Source organism: Lacerta agilis, chromosome 17, assembly GCF_009819535.1.
Source record: "Lacerta agilis isolate rLacAgi1 chromosome 17, rLacAgi1.pri, whole genome shotgun sequence".
Taxonomy (NCBI): Eukaryota; Metazoa; Chordata; class Lepidosauria; order Squamata; family Lacertidae; genus Lacerta; species Lacerta agilis.
In genome coordinates this window covers 32,073,780-32,096,343 of record NC_046328.1, presented here as the reverse complement: position 1 = coordinate 32,096,343, position 22,564 = coordinate 32,073,780, and the positions used below count along the sequence as shown (strand labels likewise).

Here is a 22,564-nt window from a genome sequence, read left to right as displayed (position 1 = left end):
CACTTCATCAAGTCTGGCCCTCTGAAAAAAGTTTGGACACTACTGTAAGCTATAGCTTGTTTCGCTTATACATAAATCTGGCACTGCCTGAGTTAAAAAGGCCTGCTTTGGAATTTTGCTCTGCATGTTTTACAACCCAAGCATCTGGGGCCCAGATTCTGGGCACAGCCTTCGCTTGTTTGCTTTGCTTAGATCGGCTAATTAGAATCGCAGAATTGTAGAGTTGAAAGGGACCCCCGAGGGTCATCCAGTCCAACCCCCTGCGAAACAGGAATCTTTTACCCAACATGGGGCTCCAACCTGAGATTACGCGTTTCATGCTTTCCCGGCTGAGCGATCCCAGATCTGCCTCGCGCAATTATTTCACTGGATCCACGGCACGTTTGCAAAAACCTCCATTTAAGAGTTTTTTAAAAACCACGCGTGCTTCGCGCGAAAAATCGAAAACTCCAGCCGGGCGGGGAGGGGCCTTATTCCTTTTCATTTTTTCTTTTCTTTTTGCAAGCACGTCTCTCGTTTTGCAAAAAAACAAAAACAAAAACCCACCTACTGCTCTTCCTGCACGAGAAACTCCGGCTCGGGGAAAACATTCCCGCCTCTGCAAATTAAAAACCGGCGCACCGCAATCCAATACAGCTGCAAGATCTGCCGCGCGCCACTATTTAAATTTAATAAAAGGAGCTGCGTGTGGTGGTATTAAAAAGTCTCTTCCCTACTTGCATTGCATGGCGCAGGTGCTGCTGGTGCGTTTTAGCCAGCAAGGACCAAGAGACCTGCTTGTAAGAGCGTTAACAGAAACGGCATCCTGATAATCCATGTTTTGCAAGTCTCCCTTTCCAATAAAAGTCCTGCGGGACGGAGGAATGCGGATTGATTCCGGATTCGAAGCGGCTCAGGTATGGCCCCAGAGAAAGTGTGGGGAGGTTGCCGTTTGGCCCCTGACGCTGGGGGTTCCTTTTCTCCTTATTAAATGGCTAAGCGGATAGGGACCCTCTCTATTTTTAATTCGCCTTGAAAGGGAGGCGGTGCGTGTCCCTTTGACATATTGTTGGTGCGGAGGTAATGGGGAGTTTTCCTTCCTGCTATTTCCCCAGTCCCCCCCCCCCTATTCTCTCTCCCTTTCTCCCTCTCTTGGCTTAGGGTGGGGAACCTGTGACCCATTAGAGGTGTTAGTTTAATAATTTATTGTCCCGTCTTTCCACCCAAGGCCCCAGAGCGAGTTGCAACACTACAAAGTAAAAATGCAGTTTTGAGCAGCAGATTCCTGTTTTGCAGGGGGTTGGACTAGATGGCCCTTGGGGTCCCTCCCGGCGACAATTCTGTTATTCTGCTATTTTAATTAGCTGATCAAAAACAAGTGACTGAGCTAAGGCTGTACCCAGATGCTGGGCTTGTAAAACGTGCGTACCACAATCCCAAACCCGAGCTTTTTTTACTCAGAAGGATATTAGGATTATTTTGATTATTATTATTATTACGATTTGCAATATAAACACACACACAGGCCATGCTTCCTGGGGCAGATGGGATTTGTAGTTCAGCAGCATCTGGAGGACCACATATTCCTCACATGTCTTTCACAACCTAATAGGTTGTCGTCAGGCAGTTTTGTGGGTTTTCTTTCTTAATACTTGCGAAGCTAAAAAAATTTTTTCCTTTTAAATTTTTGAAACTTTATTGGGACGTAATGACTACTGTATTAGTAACCACCACAAGGTTAAATATTTTTACCTAATGAGCCCTTCCCCCATAGTATTTAGAAAATGCTGTCTTGTTTTTTGGGTGGCTCCATTTTGCTCCCAAAATGATTGGCACATTTGCTCTTAGAGGGGAAAATGACAAAAGGACATTCCAGTAACTTTTTATTTCTTCCTGGTGGTGGTGGTGATTGTTGTTGTTTAAACTGATAATAATTACTTCTGGTCTCCTTTTCAGGTTGATGTCTCCTTGGTCCCTTTGAAGATGTGAGTATTTGGAGTAGAGGATAAGAGGGTGACCCAGAAGTGGCTTAGAGAAGGCCTTAGCTATCCAAGCAATGACTGAATGTGAGCTAGTATGATTACAAATAAACATGGATTTTGTTCCGCAGCCTGAAATAAGGAGGGTAGCTTCTCATGGCCTTTTTAGTGGTGGCTCCCAGATGGTAGAATGATCTTCCCCAGAGAGGCTCACCTTTCGCCTGTGAAGTTTCCCCCCCCCCCTTTTTGCGAAGTTTTAAAAAAGAACCCCAGCCCTTTTAACATCATCCTAGGCATAGTTCCACCCTTATTTTCAGACCGTGATATATCAATACATCACAACATTTAGCCGGTGATATATTGCAATGTTGAAAACCAGATATCGCCCAGCCCTATTACTGAGATGTTAAATTTCTGCCTTTTGTGGTGGTTGAGAGTGCAATTTTTTTATTTTTTTTTGCGGAGTTTTCCATCTCTCTGTGTGATTGTATCAGGGCTGAGGAACCTTTGAACCTCCAGAGGCCGCTGGGCTCCATAGGAAGCTGCCTTATACTGAGCTGGACCAAAGTTTGTAAGCCAGCAACAAACCATGGTTTCAGTTTTTTAAACGAACCATAGTGAAGCTGCTGGAGCAGAGTTCAAACATATACTGCTGAGTCGTGATTCGATAAACCATGACTCAGGTTGATGTGCGAGACAGGCCTAATATTGCTGCCATGAATTTGTGTCACCCTATTTCTTTCCCCTTCGGAAATAATTCTTCTATCAACACACATCTAAGGTTTCTCTGAACTTGCTTCTCAGGTCAAACCCTGGCAACGAGAGGAATAATGACAAAACTCTGAAGAAGCATGTCAAACCAACTCCACTAAGGCATCCTGGTAAGTTTGTGCTGCTCAGTTTTTGAAAATGTTGGGGCTGGGGAGCCCAGGTGCACCCAGACCCCCCTATTCTGCCCCCCCCAGCCCTTGCTGAATTCCAGATGTGTGGGTCCTTGGGGTAGTTAACCAGTGCCAGCAAAGTCCGGTTCAGCTCCTTGGAGGGCAGGTGCGGAAATTTGGTAATAAACAAATGGAATCTGCAACACAGTGTTGCAGCGTGGAGGATTTCCTTATTTACTGGCTTTATAGCCCAGCTCTCCTCCAAGGAGCTCAAGGCGACATTCAGAGTTCTCCTCCCCATGCGATCCTCACAACCAGGGCCGGTGCGTCCATTTAGGCGAACTAGGCAATTGGGCCATTCCATGAAAAATGAGCCTGATAAGATTGCTAGATGAGTGCTGGACTTTGGTGAGGAAGATTCCAAACGTGCAGTCTAACCATTTTTTTAAAAGCTAAAGACAAAAGAAGTTTAGTTTATGGACCTTCTTTTCAAAAGTCCACCCACGTAGTCTTCACAGAAGTGTTCAAGTTAAAAGTTTTCTGATGATTGTCCCACCCGTGACAGCATTTTCCCCCTTAATTTTGTATCATTAAATTTCTTAAACTTAATTTTGATTGCATAGTTGTAACCAATAAACATTGATTTAAACAGATATGCTGAGTTTGCCATTGATTCACCTCCCAACTCACAGAGTTTTTCCATAAATCAAACTTATCTCAAGCTCCGTGTCCTTTTTTGTCCCACCCGTGACAATACTTTAACATTTAATAAAATTGTCAAAAATATCTATAAAAATAATTTTAAAAAATTAGTAAAATGTTCAGTATCTTATTAAGAACATAGTTTAAATTTTGGTTGTTAATTTTTATGTATATTTACATTGTTACACATGTGTGAATACCAAAAAACATGGTCCAAGTGTCCCACCCGTGACAATGGAATGGCCCAATTGCCTAGGGCGCCAAAATGGAGGGGGCGCTGGCCAGGCTTGGGCGGGGGGGCGGGGGTGTGTGCTAGCAGCAGCTTCTCTGCTGTACCGGAGGGGTGCTGCTTGCCCCCTACACCACCCCCTGGCTCCCGCTAAAGCAGGCTTTGGCGGGGGGCGGGCGGCGGGGCGGGCGAGCAGCAGCTTCTCTGCTACAGCGGAGAAACTGCTGCTTGCCTCTCCACCACCCCCCACCTCCTGCTAAAGCAGGCTTTGGTGGGGGGGACGGACGCCAGAAGGTGGTCCACCTAGGGCGCCAGAAACCCTAGCACCGGTCCTGCTCACAACAACCCGGTGAGGTAGGTTAGGCCGAAAGTGAGTGACTGGCCTGAGGCCCCCCAATGAACTCCATGTTTGAGTGTGGATTTGAGTCCTGGTCTCTCCCAAGTCCGAATCCGACGTTCTAACCACTACACTGCACTGCCCAGAGAATGGTGCAATGTTTAAGCGTTCCTTTTAAGGTTGTTTCCTGCCAGCCATGCCCTCTGCAGGATGCTCCGTTCCATCCCCTCTCCCTGACCTCCTGTGGCTTCTGAACATAGATAAGTCCTCCCTGGGCTTTTCTGCTTGACCCATTTCGCTTCCTTAGCTCCCGGGTTCGATTCCCTTAGGTGGGACCCGGTCAACGTAAGCAATCCCCTCCACTTTAGACAAATAAATTGAAAGAACAAATCTCCACCTGTGTGTGTGTGTGTGTGTGTGTGTGTGTGTATGTGTGTATAAAAATAAATATAGGGAAGGAAGGGGAAGAAAACACTTTTTACCTTTTCTGCTTTACAAAAACTTTCCTTAGCATTTTTGTATATTTTTAATTTTTTGACAAAGTAAAAATAATACATAAATAAGATTAAAATGTGCACCCCACCTCCGAGACCATTCCATTGTAACTATTCAACCTCCCAAAATTTCAACACCTCTTGTGATGGTTTGACCCCTTTCCGTTTTAACAGTACAAAAATTCTGCAAACGCCGTATCTCCTCAAAATCATTTCTCTTGCATATTCCCCATCTTACCTTAATGGCACACGTTGATAGCTATATACCATTCTTCCATTGTATATTCTGCTTGACCCTTCCACTTCCTAGCCTTTGCCTTTATTTAATTTAATTTCTCCCCGATCGCGCTCCGACACCCCCGCCTTCCTCCCGCTTGCCCTCGCCGCTCACTCACCGCTCTCCCCGCAGGCGGCAGGAGGCTCCGGCTGGGCCCAGCCAGGCCCAATTCCTGCCTCGGTTTCGGCCCCGCTCTCCACACCCGGCTTCCTCCTGCCACCGCCGCTGCCGCTCACTACAGTAAGTAACCGCTCTCCCCGCTTGCTCTCCCGACACCTGGCTTTCTCCCGCCGCCGCCGCTCACTCACCACTCTCCCCGCTGGCTCCGTGCAGGCGGCAGGAGGCTCCGGCTGGCCCAGCCAGGCCCAATCCCCCCCCCCCTGCTGCTGCCGGCAACAGGCCCTGACTGGTTTTTCCCCATAGGAACGCATTAATTAAATTTCAATGCATTCCTATGGGAAACATTGCTTCGCAAGACGAAATTTCCGCAAGACGAAAAAACTTGCGGAACGAATTAATTTCGTCTTGCGAGGCACCACTGTAGTTTGAATTTTATGGCATATTTGGTTGAAAACATTTAATAAAACTGATTCCAAAGAGAGAGAACGTGAACCTATTAGCATAATGAAGAGAGATTTGTATACATTGCCCAATACATTTAACTTCTCTATCTGGCCCTCGGGACTCTCTCCAGGCCATGCCCCACACTTCCCTGTTTGCACCCTCCTTAAGACTTTCTGCCTGCCTTACCAAATTTTGATAATGCTTCCTGATTTGCCTGAATGGAGGATAGAGGGGACTTCGTCTGTGTGGAAAGTAGCCTGCCATACGGAGGTAAAATTAACCTTCCGTTGCTCCACTCGCTTTTGCCACTGGCCCTGCCAGCTGCTGACATGTGGCCCTTGGGAGATTACCCAGAAGGGAATGTGGCCCTCAGGCTGGAGAGAGTTCTGCACCCCTGAAATAAAGGCACTTAAGAAGAAGAAGAAAAAACATTTTGGTTTCCCTACAGAGAATTATGCCCCGTTCCCTGCCCCAAACCAATCTTCCTGACAGTAAGAGCTGTTAGACAGTGGAATTTGCTGCCAAGGAGTGTGGTGGAGTCTCCTTCTTTGGAGGTCTTTAAGCAGAGGCTTGACAGCCATCTGTCAGGAATGCTTTGATGGTGTTTCCTGCTTGGCAGGGGGTTGGACTGGATGGCCCTTGTGGTCTCTTCCAACTCTGATTCTATGAATCTGGCTGCAAAATCTTGGGCTGTTTTTAAGGATTGTGTGTGTGTGTGTGTGTTTCTTTGGCACCCGTTTCAGGAAAACGGGAACCGCGGTGCTCCTTTCTCCTCCCAGCCCTCCCGGCTGGGTTTTCTTTCCACACAATGTGACTGCAGGCTTCTGAACAGGGCATAATCCTTTAACGGCCAAACATTTCTCCTCTCGTTGGGGTCAGAAGTCAGAAAGCCATTGTCCGGTTATTTATAGCTGTGTCCTGTCTCTGAATTATCTTTGTTCGTTTGGGGCAGGCGGGTTGGAAAGCAGCCGGCAAGTGGCAGGCCGGCTGGAGGTTTTGTGCTTGTGCCGGAGCCATTTTTTTACTGGGCGAGGGGGTTAGTGTGTTCATCTGTGCAACATCCAAGTTCTCCCCCCCCATCCCCACATCCCAGGGGTGGATGGTGGGGCACAAGGCAAGGAGCCCAAATGTGGCTGGAGCGAAAGCTGGCAATTGGTGGAGACAGAGCCCATCAGAGGAATTGCCAGTTTAGGCCACATTCACAGCATAATGTGCATTTAGAGTGCATGGCTTTGCCCCAGAGAACCCTGGGAACTGACATTTACCCCTCACAGGGGATTAGGCCAAATCTAGTCCTAAATCCTTCTTCTGACAGTGACTGACCAGGGCCACATTCATATCATATATTTAAAGGACTATTGTTGTTGTTCAGTCGTTCAGTCGTGTCCGACTCTTCGTGACCCCATGGACCAGAGCACGCCAGGCACCCCTATCTTTCACTGCCTCCCGCAGTTTGGCCAAATGCGGGGATTCTTTGCTGGAGCCTCCCGCGTGCAGGACAAGGTCAACTGCACACGGGATACCAGTTGCTGGGGATCTGCGGCCAGCGTCTCACGTGCGTCCTTGCACGGGCGCCGGCCAAGCCTGCGAACGGGACGGCCGGTAATTCCAGAGCTTAACTCACACCGCGCCGTTGTCCGCCAGGCTGAATCTGAAGGGTGCGTGAGTAGTTTGGATGAAAAGGTGCCTTGTAGATGTACCTGCAAGCACTTGCGACCTCCTAAGTTGTTCCCTTAAGTAACGTACCCAAATAAAAGGTGGCCAAAACTACGGCCAAGCAAGAGCGCTAATAAACTACAAAAAATTAAATTAAGACGAAATAAAGACAGACAACCATTGTTTCTTTTGATGGCTTTGGCTAACCCGCATGGGCTATTGCTTCTCTCTATGCCTCGACTGTTCTAAGACTATCTAAGCTAGCTGACCCTGTACCGCCAATTCTTCCGCAGTCTATAAGCTTTTACTCGGAAGTATACGTTAAATAGTGCACATAATTGACATTAAACAGGTATAAACGATCGCGGGTGCAAAGACACCCACGGAGTGTATTCCCACAGCCAAACTTATGCCAGTCGCTTCGAGAACACTATCCAACCATCTCATCCTCTGTCGTCCCCTTCTCCTGCCCTCCATCTTTCCCAACATCAGGGTCTTTTCTAGGGAGTCTTCTCTTCTCATGAGGTGGCCAAAGTACTGGAGTCTCAACTTCAGGATCTGCCCTTCCAGTGAGCACTCAGGGCTGATTTCTTTAAGGATGGATAAGTTTGATCTTTTTGCAGTCCATGGGACTCTCAAGAGTCTCCTCCAGCACCATAATTCAAAAGCATCAATTCTATAATACCCCTTAAATAATACCCCTTAAACCAGGTTTCCTCAACCTCAGCCCTCCAGATGTTTTGAGACTACAATTCCCATCATCCCTGACCACTGGTCCTGCTAGCTAGGGATCATGGGAGTTGTAGGCCAAAAATATATGGAGGGCTGGGGTTGAGGAAGCCTGCCTTAAACAGTCATGGCTTTCCCCAAAGAATTCTGGGAGCTGTAGTTTGTTACAGGTGCTGAAAGTTGTTAGGAGACTCCCAATTCCCCTGGCACAGCTACAATTCCCAGAGTGGATTAATCAGTCAATCCCTCTTCACTGGGGACTCTGGGAGTTGTAGCTCTGGGGGGAGGGAAAACAACTCTCAGCACCCTGAACAAATTGCAGTTTCCCAGGATTCTTTGGGGGAAGCTGCATCTGTTTAAAGTGGTATGGTACTGCTTTAAATGTGTATACTGCAGATGGGGCCTTAGCAGGGCCGTCTCAGCCATAGGGGCTTGTGGCGCGGCGCACCAGGGGCGCCCCCGCGAGCCCGCCAGCATACCGGGCTCCCCCTCCCCAACCCGCCCCTGCCCCTGGGCGGGCGGGCGGGCACTTGCCCGCCGACGGGCGGGCTACAAGCTTTGTGCGCCCTTCCAGCACTCCAGCTGGGGCTCCAGGAGGCGAGGGCGACCGGCTTGCAGCCCTCCCGCCCGCCAGTGCGCGAGCGCCAGCCCGCCCTCTCCAACGCCATGCCCCTCATCCCCCGCTCGCCCACCCCCCCTCCCGAGGGGCGGCCAGCGCGGGAGGGAGGCGGGCGGAGAGGCGGCAGGGGCGCAGGGGGGGGGGCGCCAGAGGGATCTTTGAATCAGGGCACCATATAGGCTTAAGACGGCCCTGGGCCTTAGGGTGTCAAACCAATCCCCTTATTTGTGGGGAGTGGGGAGCATCTCTTTCTCAAAAAATCCTCTGGTTTTATCCTTCCAGGGTCCTTCAAGAAAAAAGAATCTGAAGTTTTTGTCGGCAATCTCCCGTTGGATATGAAGGAGGTGAGGCTTGGGGCTTTCTGTTTTGAAATATATTTCTTGCAGACACTTCCACCAACTGCCTTTTTCTCGTGATATATATCAAGCCGCGAAAAATGGGTCTGTGTTATGGTCTAGATACTCCCCATTTTGGTTTTCACCTAAGTTGTCATCTGCAACCCTCCTCTTTAAACCAAAACACCCATTAAAAATGTGTCTCTCTTATAAGGATGTATATTGGGCAAGGGAAATGTCAGTTCTCTGTCCACGAGAAGGTGGGACCCGGGCATGGTTTGCCACTGCCTACAACCCAGGACAGATGGGGTCATGTGACATGGTCATGTGGTACAGCTTTGTGGTACAGGAATGATTTTCGGGGTGGGGTGTCAATCCCATTGTGAACCTTCCCCTCTTGTTTCTACCTTAGACAGATTTAGCGGCTGCGTTCAGGGAGTTTGGCGTGAAGATGGTCAGGAAGCACAACACAGCTTGTACCAGGTACACCCTGCGGTAAACGGGGGGTATCGGAAGAATCCTTTGATAATCCTCCATTCAGGGATTGGGGAACGTCCGCCCTCCCGCGAGGGTGCTCCTCTTTGGCCTTGCGAGGTCTTCCCATTATAGGCGGATAGCCTGGGGGGCTGAATGCACCCCCTACACCTGTGGTGATGCTCAGATGAAGGAAGAGAACGAGGAGAGACTGTGCCCTGCCTGCTTTGGGGGTCTTTGCCCCACGCCTCCTTTTATTTGGCTCCACCTCCTTTGGCTGTTGCCCACTTCCCCCCAAGAGTGGGAGGACTGCCCCCCCCCAAGGCCGACCGATCTGACCCTCCCAGCTCTCCCTAGACCACGTCTCTCACCCACCTGCTTCATACCCTCCATGTTTGCTTTTGCCCGGCTGGGATTTGTAAGCCATATATACTCGGTGGCCCCGCCCACTTTTGCCTCTGGCTCCGCCCACCACTGGCGTGTGGTTCAGGAGGGGCATGTGGCCCTTTGTCCACCCGCGTCCTGAGGCCACGCTGAGCGTTTCTCCTTCCTGGAGAGATTGAGATGCCAACATGGCTCAACAGCTGACGTCGCTTCTCCCTCTCCACAGCTATGGGTTTGTGGAGCTGGCGTCTGCCGAAATGGTCAAGCTCGCCATCAAGCGGATGAACGGGAGCCTGGTTCACGGGCAGCGCATAGTAGTGGCTGTTGCAGAGGACAGGAGGGTCCGCAAGCCCACAAAGGCGGACACAGAGATGCCGGTAAATACTCCTGCCTCTCTTTCAGCACTGTCTACACACTGACTTTGCAGAAGCTCTCTCCTGGTTTTTCAGCCAGAGTACTTCTCTCCCAGCCCTACCTAGAAATGTCAGGATTTGAACACGGGACCTGCTGCTCCACCCACTGAGCTATAAGCGCTTCCTGATAGATGTTAGGTGTTTTTCCTTTTCTGGATGACGGGGCTCCAAACCTCATGTTTCGTTGCAGGATTTGGAACCCATCCCCTGGGAAGAGACCGGACCCAAGTGTGGTATGTTGCACCCGTGGGGTTTTTCTCTCTCTCTCTTTTTTTTTTTAATAAGATTTTATTGGTTTTCCATATAAACAAAAACACAGAGACGAAATAGGTACGTATTTCCACTGTTGGTGGAAATGTCCAAAGATTTATGAATTTTGGAATAATATATATGAAAATTTGAAAAAAATGTTGAAAATTACATTTGGGAAAAAACCTGAAATATTTCTATTAAGTATGACCCCCGAGAATATTCCTGAAGACAGAAAAAACATCCTTCTGTACGCATGTGCCGCAGCTAGGATACTTATAGCTAAAACCTGGAAAGGAGAAAAAATACCAACAGTCCAAGAATGGCAAATTAAGCTAATAGAATATATGAATTTAGCACGGATGACAGCGGCAATAAGAGATATACAAAAACAGAAAACAAAAGCAAAATGGAAATATGTGGAAGAATATTTAAAAAAAGAAGGTTTGAAAACGGAACTAATGATTTGCTTAGATTAAGTTACGCACATGGGAGATTTAAATTATATATATATATATATATATATATTGTTGCTGTTTTTGTTCATTTGTAAGAATGAGAGTAACTAAATTATCAGTTAGAGTAATGAAATGAGTATTATATTAAGAAAACCGTTGTAGAAACAATATGAAGTCATATTTTAAAGTTGATGTATAATTTGAAAGAGATTATTGTAAATTTATGTTTATTATTTGTGTGATGAAAGATTTAATGTTTTGTTTTGTTCTTTTTTTAAAGAAACACAAATTTAATAAAGACTTATTTTAATTAAAAAAAAACAAAACACAGAGACAATACACAAATACAACATACAACTTTTTTCAAACAAACCTAAACATAAATACATCTATAACAAAACACCTACGTCCCTTTACTTTTTACAGATAAAAGGAATTCTTGTTCTAAATCTTCTAAAAAAGACTTCCCCCGTTTTCCCTCCTTTGCCTTCAATACTAATATACTTTGATAACATCCATTTTTGGCTTTAAAATCCATTATCCATATCCATTTTTATTAAAATATTCCAATAAATTTCTTTACCTTAATAATCATTCATATATCTTTAGTTCAAAATCGTAAAAACTTAACATCTTAAAATATCACGTAATAATTCTTAAATCAATCTTATATTTCTTCTTATTTAAACTGCTGCTGATAGTCAATCACATATCTCTTCACTAATTCAAGATCCTCTAATCTTAACACGCTATCTTCAGGGTACCATAGAGCCGTCCTAATTAAATTTCTATCATTTTCACCCTATCCCCCTTCTTACCATTTTCCTACACTCTCCCAAGCTCACCCCCCATTCATCTTTGCATCTCCCTCCCTCATCCTTGTTCAGTGTCAGCTCACAATTTATAAACCTCCCCCCTGGGAGCCTCGGGAAACACCAACTCTCATCTTCCAGCATCTCCACTTCGTAGTTTAAATTATCTTCCACTTGTGTCTTCAAAAATCTTCTCACCTTCATCTCTGGACTCCCACTCCAGAGACAGGATGTTGCTCTTTCAGTCAAAACATAAACCCTGTGTCTCTCACTCCAGCAGGATTTTCCATTTCCTTGGATTTGCTCAGTCACTTTATTGCATTTCTCCAGTATTTCCTCCAGCTCCCTGGCGAAGTTTACTTCCAGTTTGTCAAAGTTCTCCCAAATCTGGCTACTTTTTCTCGATCCATAAATGATTTCTTTAAAGTTAAACCTTATCAAGTCCATTTTCTGATTCATCAGTTCTAATTGTAAAAGGGTTGTCCTTTGTTCCTGGGTAGTGCCCGGATCTAAGATCAGTTGGGTTTTTCTCTTTTATTTCCTCTGATAAGCACTCCCTGCTATATCCTGGCGGCTTTCCACTCTCTCCCACCCACCCTGCAAAACGACAGTGATTTCCTTGCTGGGCGAAGAAATCAAATTTTTCTGGCCAAATGAAGTGAGAATGATATTGTAAACGTAAATCCTATTTAACTAACACACGCTTACCTGGACGCACCTTTTTTGCCCTGACTTTTGACACTTGATGTGTGTGTGTGTGTTTTAGGACCCTCCTCATTTGGAGGATTGTAAGTTGTTTTAAACTGTTTTTAACACTGGGCTTTAATGTTGTGACTCACGCCTGGCACCTTAGGGTGAAGTGGGGTGGGGGAGTAATTAATAATAATTAACGATAATGGTGTCTTATAGCACCTGTAAAAAAAAAACACCAAACCAACAAATTTAAATATTTATTATTTGTTTAACCCATTGATTTGTTTTTTTCTTTACAAAAGTAACTCAAAGACTCCTGTGCCTTTGAGTTGTTTTTAAAACTGTTTTTAATTTTAATTTAAGCCATTTTGCGATAATGTAAGCTGTTTTGAATTGTTGCAACCCACCCTGGGACCTTATTGTTGTTCTTTAATAGCAGCAACGATGAATTGGAGCTCACCTTATCAGATGAAGGGCTCTGCTCAGACAGCACACCACACACAAATGTGTGTGCACCTGCATCTTTTGTAATTTTACGTTGTGAACTGCCCTGAGATCTACAGATGTAGGGCAGTATATAAATTTAATTAATAATAATAATTACCTTATTTTTCAGTGTATAAGATACCTCCTATTTTGGGAGGGACTCAAAATTAAGAAAATGCACTATGCCCTATCCGTGTAAAGACGACCCCTTACTTTAAACTTCAAAAATTTAGGAAAAAATATAGTCATATATATAATTATATTAGGATCAGACTCGGGCTAAATGTGGCGGGCAGGGTTACACACCTGTCAATCACATGACATAATTACCGGTACATCACCTTAATGGTTGTCTGTCAAACTCCCTTGCAGTAGGGGTTCCTGAGTGCCCCTACAGTCCGGGAGAATTTTGCACGGACCCTCAACATTCCACGGTTACTGAGCATGCTCAGTCCTCATTGGACTGAGTTCCAGGTGGGGCAGCCCTTTGTGGGTTTTTTTTAATGGGGGCATTGTGGCATTCTTCTGCACACCTTGGGATCTCCCTAAGCATATTGAGACCAGGGTTTCTTTCTCTCTCTCTCTCTGTTGACTTCTGTTCAGCAACTTCTGAGAGAGCCAGTGTGGTGTAGTGGTTAAGAGCGGTAGACTCGTTATCTGGTGAACCGGGTTCGTGTCTCCGCTCCTCCACATGCAGCTGCTGGGTGACATTGGGCTAGTCACACTTCTTTGAAGTCTCTCAGCCCCACTCACCTCACAGAGTGTTTGTTGTGGGGGAGGAAGGGAAAGGAGAATGTGAGCCGCTTTGAGACTCCTTCGGGTAGTGATAAAGCGGGATATCAAATCCAAACTCTTCTTCTCTCCGTTGAAAGAGAAGTTGCTGAATTGCAACTTATTACCAAACTGAAAACCACGGAGAGACCTGGTCTGAACAAAGACATTGGAGTCTTATCTCATTATACATGACAAAGCTATCTTTAGCCATCTCACCCCTTGCTTTTTCCTTTAAGACTAATTGCAGTCCTTAACAGTCGTCAACAGGTTTTCCACACCCATCAGCCAATCACCCATTCCCACCACCCTTCTGAGAAATACCCCTCCTCACTCTCTTATATATAAGGGTCTGGTGACTTCTGTTTCAGTGTATCTGAATAAGTGTGCATGCACACAAAAGCTCATACCAAGAACAAACTTAGTTGGTCTCTAAGGTGCTACTGGAAGGAATTTATTTTATTTTTATATGTTGACTTTGTTTCAGTTCCATTTCTACTGCCTCTCTCAAACCTTGCCTGTTATTTAATTTCCCCTGACTTCCTGTCTTGTTCTCGACAGATCCTTCCCCAAAAGCCGACACCCAGACCTTGGACCCTTCAAAGCTGAAGGTCCTTTATGCCATTCCCATGGAAATGAGGTGAGGAGGAATATCTTATAACAACACCAAGTGTCACCTCCATTTGGGTGTCAGTTTCTACTCGTATGCATTTTTATTTTTTTTGCAAAGTGACTTCCCCAGTCATGTTATTTTCATGATTATATGCACTTCTATGCATGCTTTGCATCGGCATATTCATTTTTGCATACATCACTTGGCTGAAGAACTACATTGCAAAATTCAGAGGAAAAATTGAGAAGCGCACATTTGGAAGGCCGAATGTAAGAAGAGCCCTGTTGGCTCTAGTCCAGGGGTTTCCCAAACTTGGGTCTCCAGCTGTTTTTGGACTACAACTCCCATCATCCCTAGTTAGCAGGACCAGTGGCCAAAGATGATGGGAACTATAGTCGAAAAACACCTAGAGACCCAAGTCTGAGAAACCCTCCTCTAGTCCAACATCCTGTTCTTACAACCAGAAGCCCACAAACGGCTCCTGTGTGCAAGAGCGACTCTCCTCACTTCAGATTCCCAGCAAAAATACTGGATAGTAGCAGGAGAACAATAGCAATTGATAATGGAATCCTATCTTTTTATCCCTCCTGAATCTTCAGATATTTGACTTTGTTGGATGTGTGAAAGCTCCATAGTTATGAGAAGGGAAGGGAAATTCTTCTCTGTCTACTTTCGTCATTTATATATTATATATTTATAATATTCTACCCTTTCCCTTATTTGCCTGTTCTCTGAACTAACATGCCCATTGGGCACTTTCTTTGACTCCTTGATCATTTCTTGACTTCTGTGATTTATGTTCTCCTGCTAGGTATTTTTAATCGAGTACCAGAAGAATATTTTGATCGGTGTTGTGACTTTCCTTCCAGATCTTTGTTCTTGCTGCAGATGTTAGCAGATTGCTTTCGGGATGTGGGCTGGCTGTTATCCATAGCAAAAGTCGCCGGGAAAGCTGCGCTGCTGGTGTTGGATACCATTCCGCAGACCCCTTTCTTCTGGGCCATCCATCTCACAGAGGTTGGTGCAAACCGCAAATTCGTTTTGGTTAAACCGCTTGCCTGTTTGCCCACTGCTTCCCAGGATTGTGGCTCCAAGTCCATACAGCCTGCCGAAGCAAAGCAGTTTAGTGCCCCCTGTTAGCTGTGAAAGCAACGAAAGCTCACTGTGTGCTGCAATGCAACAGATGGCGGTTCATTGAGCTCTAACGCACTTTGAACGGCACTGGCCTTGTTAGGGAAAGAGGGCAAATGGTAGAAAGTTGCTTTTGATGGCTTCTGCACACATTGTGTAGTGAAAGAAAGGAGGCTTGTTGTTGTTCAGTCGTGCCCGACTCTATCCTCCACTGCCAGGCACCCCTATCCTCCACTGCCTCCCGCAGTTTGGCCAAACTCATGCTAGTCGCTTCGAGAACACTGGCGGAGGAAGGCTCCGCGCTACCCGGGGCAGGTGCACTCCATCGGCGGGCTGCCGCCGCCGCTTCCGCAACCCCCTTTTAAGCCGCAGAGCGAAAAGGCGGCTTGTGGGGCTGCCGAGCGCGATTGGCGGGTCACCGCCGATTGCGCACGGCAGCCCATGAGCCGCCTTTTCGCTCTGCGGCTCAAAAGGGGGCCGCGGAAGCGGCAGTCCGATGACGCACTCCGTCATCGGGCCGTGAGCTGCTGCTCCCGGGGTGACGGAGGGAGCGGCGGCGCTTGGGAGTGGCGGGAGGGACCGCCGCTTGTCACCCCCCCTTCCGTCACCCAGGGCGTACTGCCCCCCCTAGTGGCGCCCCTGTCTAGCAGCACTGTATGTTGTAGCATTATTGGTATTTGAGAGCAGCAGAGAGGTATAGAATCTCCCTGTTCGCCCGGGGTACTTATGAAGTAGTGGGGAAGCCAGGCTGATACGAATGTCTCTGTGATACTGGCACTGGAGGAGGACATGCTCTACCGTTTCTGTTTGTCCAGCATCACAGGAGCATTGTCTCTCGGGGTAGTCTGTCTTCCTGTATCGGCCTTCAATAACGGCCGAGGGGAGGGCATGACATCGAGCCGCCAGGGTAAAAGCCCTTCGGTGTTTAGGAACTTGGAGTTTGGTTAGATACGCCGTAGGGGAGGCAAAGTACCTGGTGGATTCCTTGGCAATAAAAGTTGGAGTCCTGGCTAGATCCAATTGGCACTCTGTGTCTACTACATGTTGTTTAATGAGCGCTTTAACCTGATCATATCTTATTCTAAGTAGAAGACCTGGAGAGAAACCCAGGGATGAGATTTTAGTTCCCACTGCCTGTTTTCCACGTAGATTGAAAATCACCATTCATAGTTAGTTGGGCAAGGCCACAGGAGAAATAGTTTAAACCAATAATTGAGTGTGGTCACCCACACGCTAGCCTCCATTTTTGTGAAGCCTGTCTTTAGTCTCAGAGTAGCATTAGAATCACAACAAAATCGAAAATTCTTTCTAGTAGCACCTTAGAGACCAACTGAGTTTGTTCCTGGTATGAGCTTTCGTGTGCATGCACACTTCTTCAGATACACACTTCTTCAGATACACAAGTGTGCATGCACACGAAAGCTCATACCAGGAACAAACTCAGTTGGTCTCTAAGGTGCTACTAGAAAGAATTTTCGATTTTGTTTTGACTATGGCAGACCAACACGGCTACCCACCTGTAATTAGAATCACAGTTTGGGACTTGAAGGACTGACCTTTGAAATTTGGATTACACAATTATTTATTGTAATCGATTAGTGTAAACCAGGCATTTCCAACAGGTAGATTAGATTGCAGTCGTACCCTGTGTTGCATTCGCTGCGGGTTGCGAACGGTGCAGGTTACTAACGCGGTAAACCTGGAAGTGTTTACTTCCGGGTTTCGCCACACGCAGAAGCGCTTCACGCCGGCCGCGCATGCGCAGAAGCAGGATATTGCACCTCCGCGCATGCGCGATATTGCCACTTGGGTTGCAGACTTTTCGGGGTGCGAACGGTACCCCGGAACGGATTGTGTCCACAACCTGAGGTACCACTGTACTGATCGTTTGCGGTAGATCATGGGTAGATCACCACCGCGGCACACCCCCTCCAAGAAGCTCAACATTTTTGCCCTTCACCCCCCAAATACAGGGCTTTCCTCCTCCCTAAAAAAGCTCTACAACTTTGACATGAACCCCACAAAAAGGGGTAGATCACTGCCAGTTTTTAACTCTGTGAGTAGATCGCAGTCTCTTGGGAGTTGGCCACCCCGGTGTAAACTGTTTAATTATTATTTGCTGATATTTAATTTTACTGTTCACTATTGTATTCCAATGGTTTATTGAACATTGCTTTGATATAAATCAATTACTTTAAAGTCTTCTTTGTATTTTGTATTGGATCAGATTGTTATCAGGCGTGTGTGATCCTTGCTGTCTGTTTGGTTGTTTCTTCAGCTTGTATACCGTCTTATGTATAGTAATTCCGAAAGGCGGTATGCCACTTAAAAGTGAAATGAAATACTAGAGGACTTTTGCTTGTGTATGTGAACATTCAACAGGAGCTAAAATACACCGGATGCTGTTATTGCTGTTAAAAATGTAGGAATGTCATAAGTCTATGCGGACGCTGTTCGGGGCCTTGGCAGAAAGTGAGTCTTCGGCGCCCTTTCTGACAAAGCAAGAGGTTCAGCGAGGGACACGTTGCTTGGCAGAGTGCATTGTGGGGGATGAAGGCAACGCCTGGAACAGGTGAGAGGATTACAGAAACAAATACACATTGCGCGTTTGGGGTTGAGAACAAATCACGTAGTTAAGACAAATGGCATGGGTGGGTATCTCTGCAAGTGGCTATTAGTTATGACGGCTCAATTGAGCCTTCCTGTCCCACAGCAGTATACCTTGGGGGTACTGGAGGCTGGGGACTTACAGCAGGGGAGGTGGAACAGAATACTGGGTGGAAATTAAAAACGGAGGTATCTTTCTCTCTCTCTCTCTTTTCTCCCTCTCCCTTTCTCAGGTGCTGGGTTGTGGAGAAGGTGGAGGATTTGGCGGTAGTGTTCTTTGTGGATTTTGGCCGCTCTGCCACCGTCCCGCTTAATTCCCTGCGGAAGCTGGACAGGGATGATTTCTGGGCGATAAAACCTTTGGCACAGCCGTTTGTGCTCCAGGAAGGCAAGTGAAGGCAAAAGTCGGTGGAGCGGTGACCGTAAATTTCACCCTTGTACTGTAGGATAGCTGCTAACAAAGCCCCCACCCCACCCCCCAGCCAAATAAAAAATTAAAAAATCTGAAGAGGTTGCCACTGGCCAAATCCAGCAATACTGAGTGTCGGGGAGGCAGAGACGAAAACCAAAACCCCGGAGAAGTGGAATGGAAGGGCTGCCTTTTCAGAACCTGAACAGAGGTTGGATGGCCATCTCTCATTGGATCCTTTAGCTGAGATTCCTGCATTGCAGTGGGTTGGACTAGATGACCCATGGGGTCCCTTCCAATTCTCTGATTCTAACAGAAGCACACACACTCCATATTGCAGCATTTTTGTTGCAGTTCCCTCTTGTACTGCTTACCGAGTTATTCCTTTTGACTAGTACTTTCCCCCCCTTTTGTAGAGGTTTTCCCTCCTCAAGTCATGATGAGACAAATTCTGGAAGGGAACGTGGTTGGCCCATTGACGACAGAGGTAAGGACAGAAGTGTCTTGCAACTGTTGACGTGCAGAGGAAATGGTTTTTTTGTCGTCTTCCAGACTTTTGATAGCCACAGAACCTCTTCTCTGTCTCCTGCATCAACACGGGTGATTCCTCAAAGGGTTTACTTAAAAAGTGGCCAGAGGATGAGTGATCAGATTGCAGAGGAAAGCCACAAATCGATTCACTAGATGTGCCTTCAGATTGGAAGGAAGCTAAAGAACAGCGACTGTACGGAGAGTCCTGATTCATATATCACATTAACCAGGGGTGCCCAAACTTTTACCAAAGAGGGCCAGATTTGATGAAGTGAACGTGTGTGAGGGCCGACCAAAGTTGTTGAGCTTTTAAACCCCCCGAAAACTGACTTTGGACATGCCTGCATTAAACCAGTTGAAAATGAACCTGTGGTTTAAGGTGAACTGAAATGCCCTAACTCTTTGGTTGCCCTAACTCTTTGGTTGCTCTCCAAACCAACACTAGAAACAAACCAGAAACCCAGGTTTGGATAAGAAGAGTCCTGCTGGATGAGGCCAAAAGCGCACCTCAACCCGCATCCTAGTCTCACAGTAGGAGAAGCCCACACTGTTTAAGGCATTTCCTTATCCTCACCCCCCACTGCATATTCACATCACCACCATTTAGCACATATGCCTTCCCCTAGAGCAGGCACCCCCAAAGTCGGCCATCCAGATGTTTAGGGACTACAACTCCTATCATCCCTGACCGCTGGTCCTGTTAGCTAGGGATGATGGGAGTTGTAGTCCCAAAACATCTGGAGGGCCGACTTTGGGGGTGCCTGCCCTAGAGAATTGTGGGATCTTCCATTTACAATTCCTAACACCATTGACAAAATGGAGCCTGGTTGCTAGATCAGGCCAGTGACCCATCTAGTCCAGCCCAGCCCCTTCTCCCAGTGGCCAACCGGATGATAACAATTATTTTATTCTCCATATGCCGCCCATCGGACTGGGTTGCCCCAGCCACTCTGGGCGGCTTCTAATATACAGTGGTGCCCCGCTAGACGAATGCCTCGCAAGACGAATTTTTTTTTTTCGTCTAGCGAAAACCGCTATTTGCATTGGTGCTTCGCTAGACGAAAAAATCGCTAGACGAAAATACTCGCAGAACGAATTATTTTCATCTAGCGAGGCACCACTGTATATAAAAACACAACAAAACATCGAACATAAACTTCCCTAGACAGGGCTGCCTTCAGATGTCCCTCTGCCTTGTTCCCTGTGACTTCAGCAAGGGGACTGCCTTAAAACCCTTGGAGCTGGATCTCACGTCCCAGCTGGACGATGGGGGTGGAGACGCTCCTTCAGATGCCTCTGGGAAGCTCACAAGAAGGACCAGAGCACAACAGCAGCTCTCCCTGCTTGCAGTTCCCAGCGACTGGTACCCAGAGGCGTACTACCTCCAAGAGTAGAACACAGCCATCATTGCTACTGGACATCAAGTGTCTTATCCTTTACGTTTTCACCTGCTGGGGGCCATCAGTTCATCTTGTGACAGCAGATTTGCCCACAAGCTTTGCGGAAGAACGATTCCTGCGGAAGCGAGTTCCATAGTTTTAACAATGCGCTGCTGGAAGTGCTTCCATTTATGTGTCCTGAATCTTTCAACACTCAAGCTTCATTGGGTGATCCCAGAGTTATGAGAAAGGGAGCAAAACATCTCCCTGTATGCTTTTCTCCAAACCATGCATTATCCTGGACACCTCTTATAATGTTCCTCCCCCACCCCAGATTAATACTCCCGAAATGTTGTAACCTTTCCTCATGGGAGATCTACTCATGCCAAACTAATTAGCTTGTTTCCTGGTAGCAGAGTTGGTGTGCAGTGATAACATTTCAGTTTTGGGCTCCTCATTCCTGTTAAATAAACTCTTAGGTTTTTAAAACTGCAGTTTAATGTGACAAGCGAATCATCCAGAGGTGCAACAGGCATCTCCTCCCATGGTGGATAATTCTGCTGAATCTCTGCAGAACTGGCTGACCCAAAGAAGCAACGCTTTGATCCCTTACATCCTAGCGGAGGCAAGGTCTGGATACCATGCAGAGATGCAACGGGCACCTCTTTGCTCGCTGGTGCGTTTTAGCTCCTGTGTAGCACACACAGTTTAGGGAATTACTCATTGGGTGTACAAAGGCCGCTTCCTGCATGTTCTGAGGGTCAATGCAAGTTGGAGGTCACTGTGTCCTGAACCTAAATTCTGCGCCAAGAAAATTTCAGTTCCAAAGTGTCTCATTCTCTGGAAACCTAGGAATTCTATGTGCAGCTAATGCATTTGGTGTGGTTTTTCTTCTACTAGGCATGAGAAACTAAGGCACGGCTCGAGAGTCTCAGTGGGGATTACCAACACTCTCCAGAGTTTCTCTTTGCATTATGTTAAGGTCTAACAGCTTTTTCCATTAGGAAAAAACAACATTCAACCGGCTGGATTACAACTGAACCCAGTGTTTACATCCACTTCCTGAAAACATCCCCACATGGGCAGCTTGTTATAAGGGCTGGAGGGTGACAGGAGCTATGGGTCATGATGGGTGTTTGGGGCGGGGAGGAGATGTGTTTAAAATACACTGATTTTTTTCCCCTAAGTCTATCTTGATAACTTTTTACAGCGACACATTTTGAAGTTTGCCATCAAAGCCGAGTAGGAGGAAGTTGTTAAAAGAAACTCTGGAGAGAACATCCGACAAGCAAGCTGATGGGCTCTTGGGAAAAAGGATTGTAAATGTTTTTGATGGGAGATGGGGTAAGCGGAAAGACGCTTTGCATTAATTTTCTACACCTTCCTGTTTCTATGCATTTTGGTGGGGGGAGGACTCTATTTGTTTAAAACAAGGAAGAAAAAAAATGTCTCAATGAAAAGCATTTTGCATATCAGTGGTCTTCAAAGATGGAGGGTTTGAAGAGGCAATGAATGTTTAAACTTTCCCTTCTGGGTGAAAATTATTGATTTGGGCCTGTTCTTCCCACCTTGTTTCTGGAGTTGAGTTGATTAAAACCAAATATATACATGTACACCTAAAACTTGTTTGCTTTTTTAAAAAAGTGATGCTGAGGAAGGAGGGATTGTCTGATTGTCTCTTGCACTCAGGTGAGCTTTTTCCTCTGGAGTCATTTTTGCTGTTGAGTTTCCCCACTTCTTTGATTTTCTACCCCCTACTCCAAGGTCTGCTGGTTTTAAAATATGCCCTACTACAGCAAGGGCCCCCAGACTGGTGCACGGACCGCACAGTGGTCCACGTGCTCCTTTCAAGTGGTCCATGATGTGCCTGCGTTAAGATTTTTAATTGCACCTTAATTGCTCTCTTTCTTTCTTGTACTTTATTGCATTTCAGTTCTAGGCAGTTTCAGTTCTAACGGAGTAAAGTACAAAACAAGAAATTTAAAGGAGCAATTGAAACACAAGTAAAAACCACACAGCATTATGAATGCTACAGCTGGCTGAAGAATCAAATCAAATACCCGTGGCAATTTTCAAGTGGTCCACAGGAGCATAAAGTCAAAGAATAGGAACACTGGAAGTGTGGAAACCTGCTTGCTGCCCTGGTCTGATCTAGATGTCGTTGGAACACCAGAAAGCGACAAAGCCCTCACCTAATTGCTAACCCAAAATTTGTATCTTATAGCAAGCTGTTGGGTTTGCAGAACCTACTTCCTAATTCTGAAAAAGCAAGTGTACAGTACAAGGAGTTAATACAATAGGACTGTGAGGATTCAAAAGCAACCATCCTCACAACTACTAGGCAGAGTTGGTCCTGGTTAAAAAATAAAAAAT

General features: G+C 46.4%; 1 protein-coding gene across 1 annotated transcript; it reads left to right on the top strand.

Annotated features, from left to right (window-relative positions):
- The first annotated feature begins 828 nt into the window (after positions 1-828).
- TDRD10 (tudor domain containing 10) lies at positions 829-21,595 on the top strand. Its single transcript, XM_033174520.1, has 13 exons — positions 829-896; positions 1,936-1,964; positions 2,763-2,839; positions 8,729-8,790; positions 9,194-9,264; positions 9,866-10,016; positions 10,243-10,285; positions 14,083-14,161; positions 15,004-15,151; positions 17,692-17,837; positions 18,106-18,260; positions 18,698-18,768; positions 21,402-21,595. Exons 1-13 carry the CDS (start codon positions 864-866, stop codon positions 21,435-21,437), a joined length of 1,101 nt encoding a protein of 366 aa, XP_033030411.1. The 5' UTR covers positions 829-863; the 3' UTR covers positions 21,438-21,595.
- Positions 21,596-22,564: the final 969 nt, after the last annotated feature.

Coding starts and splice junctions, on each gene's coding strand:
- TDRD10 (XM_033174520.1), top strand. CDS start 864: ATGCGGATTGATTCCGGATTCGAAGCGGCTCAG. Junction 897..1,935: donor CCGGATTCGAAGCGGCTCAG/GTATGGCCCCAG, acceptor TCTCCTTTTCAG/GTTGATGTCTCCTTGGTCCC. Junction 14,162..15,003: donor GCCATTCCCATGGAAATGAG/GTGAGGAGGAAT, acceptor CTTTCCTTCCAG/ATCTTTGTTCTTGCTGCAGA.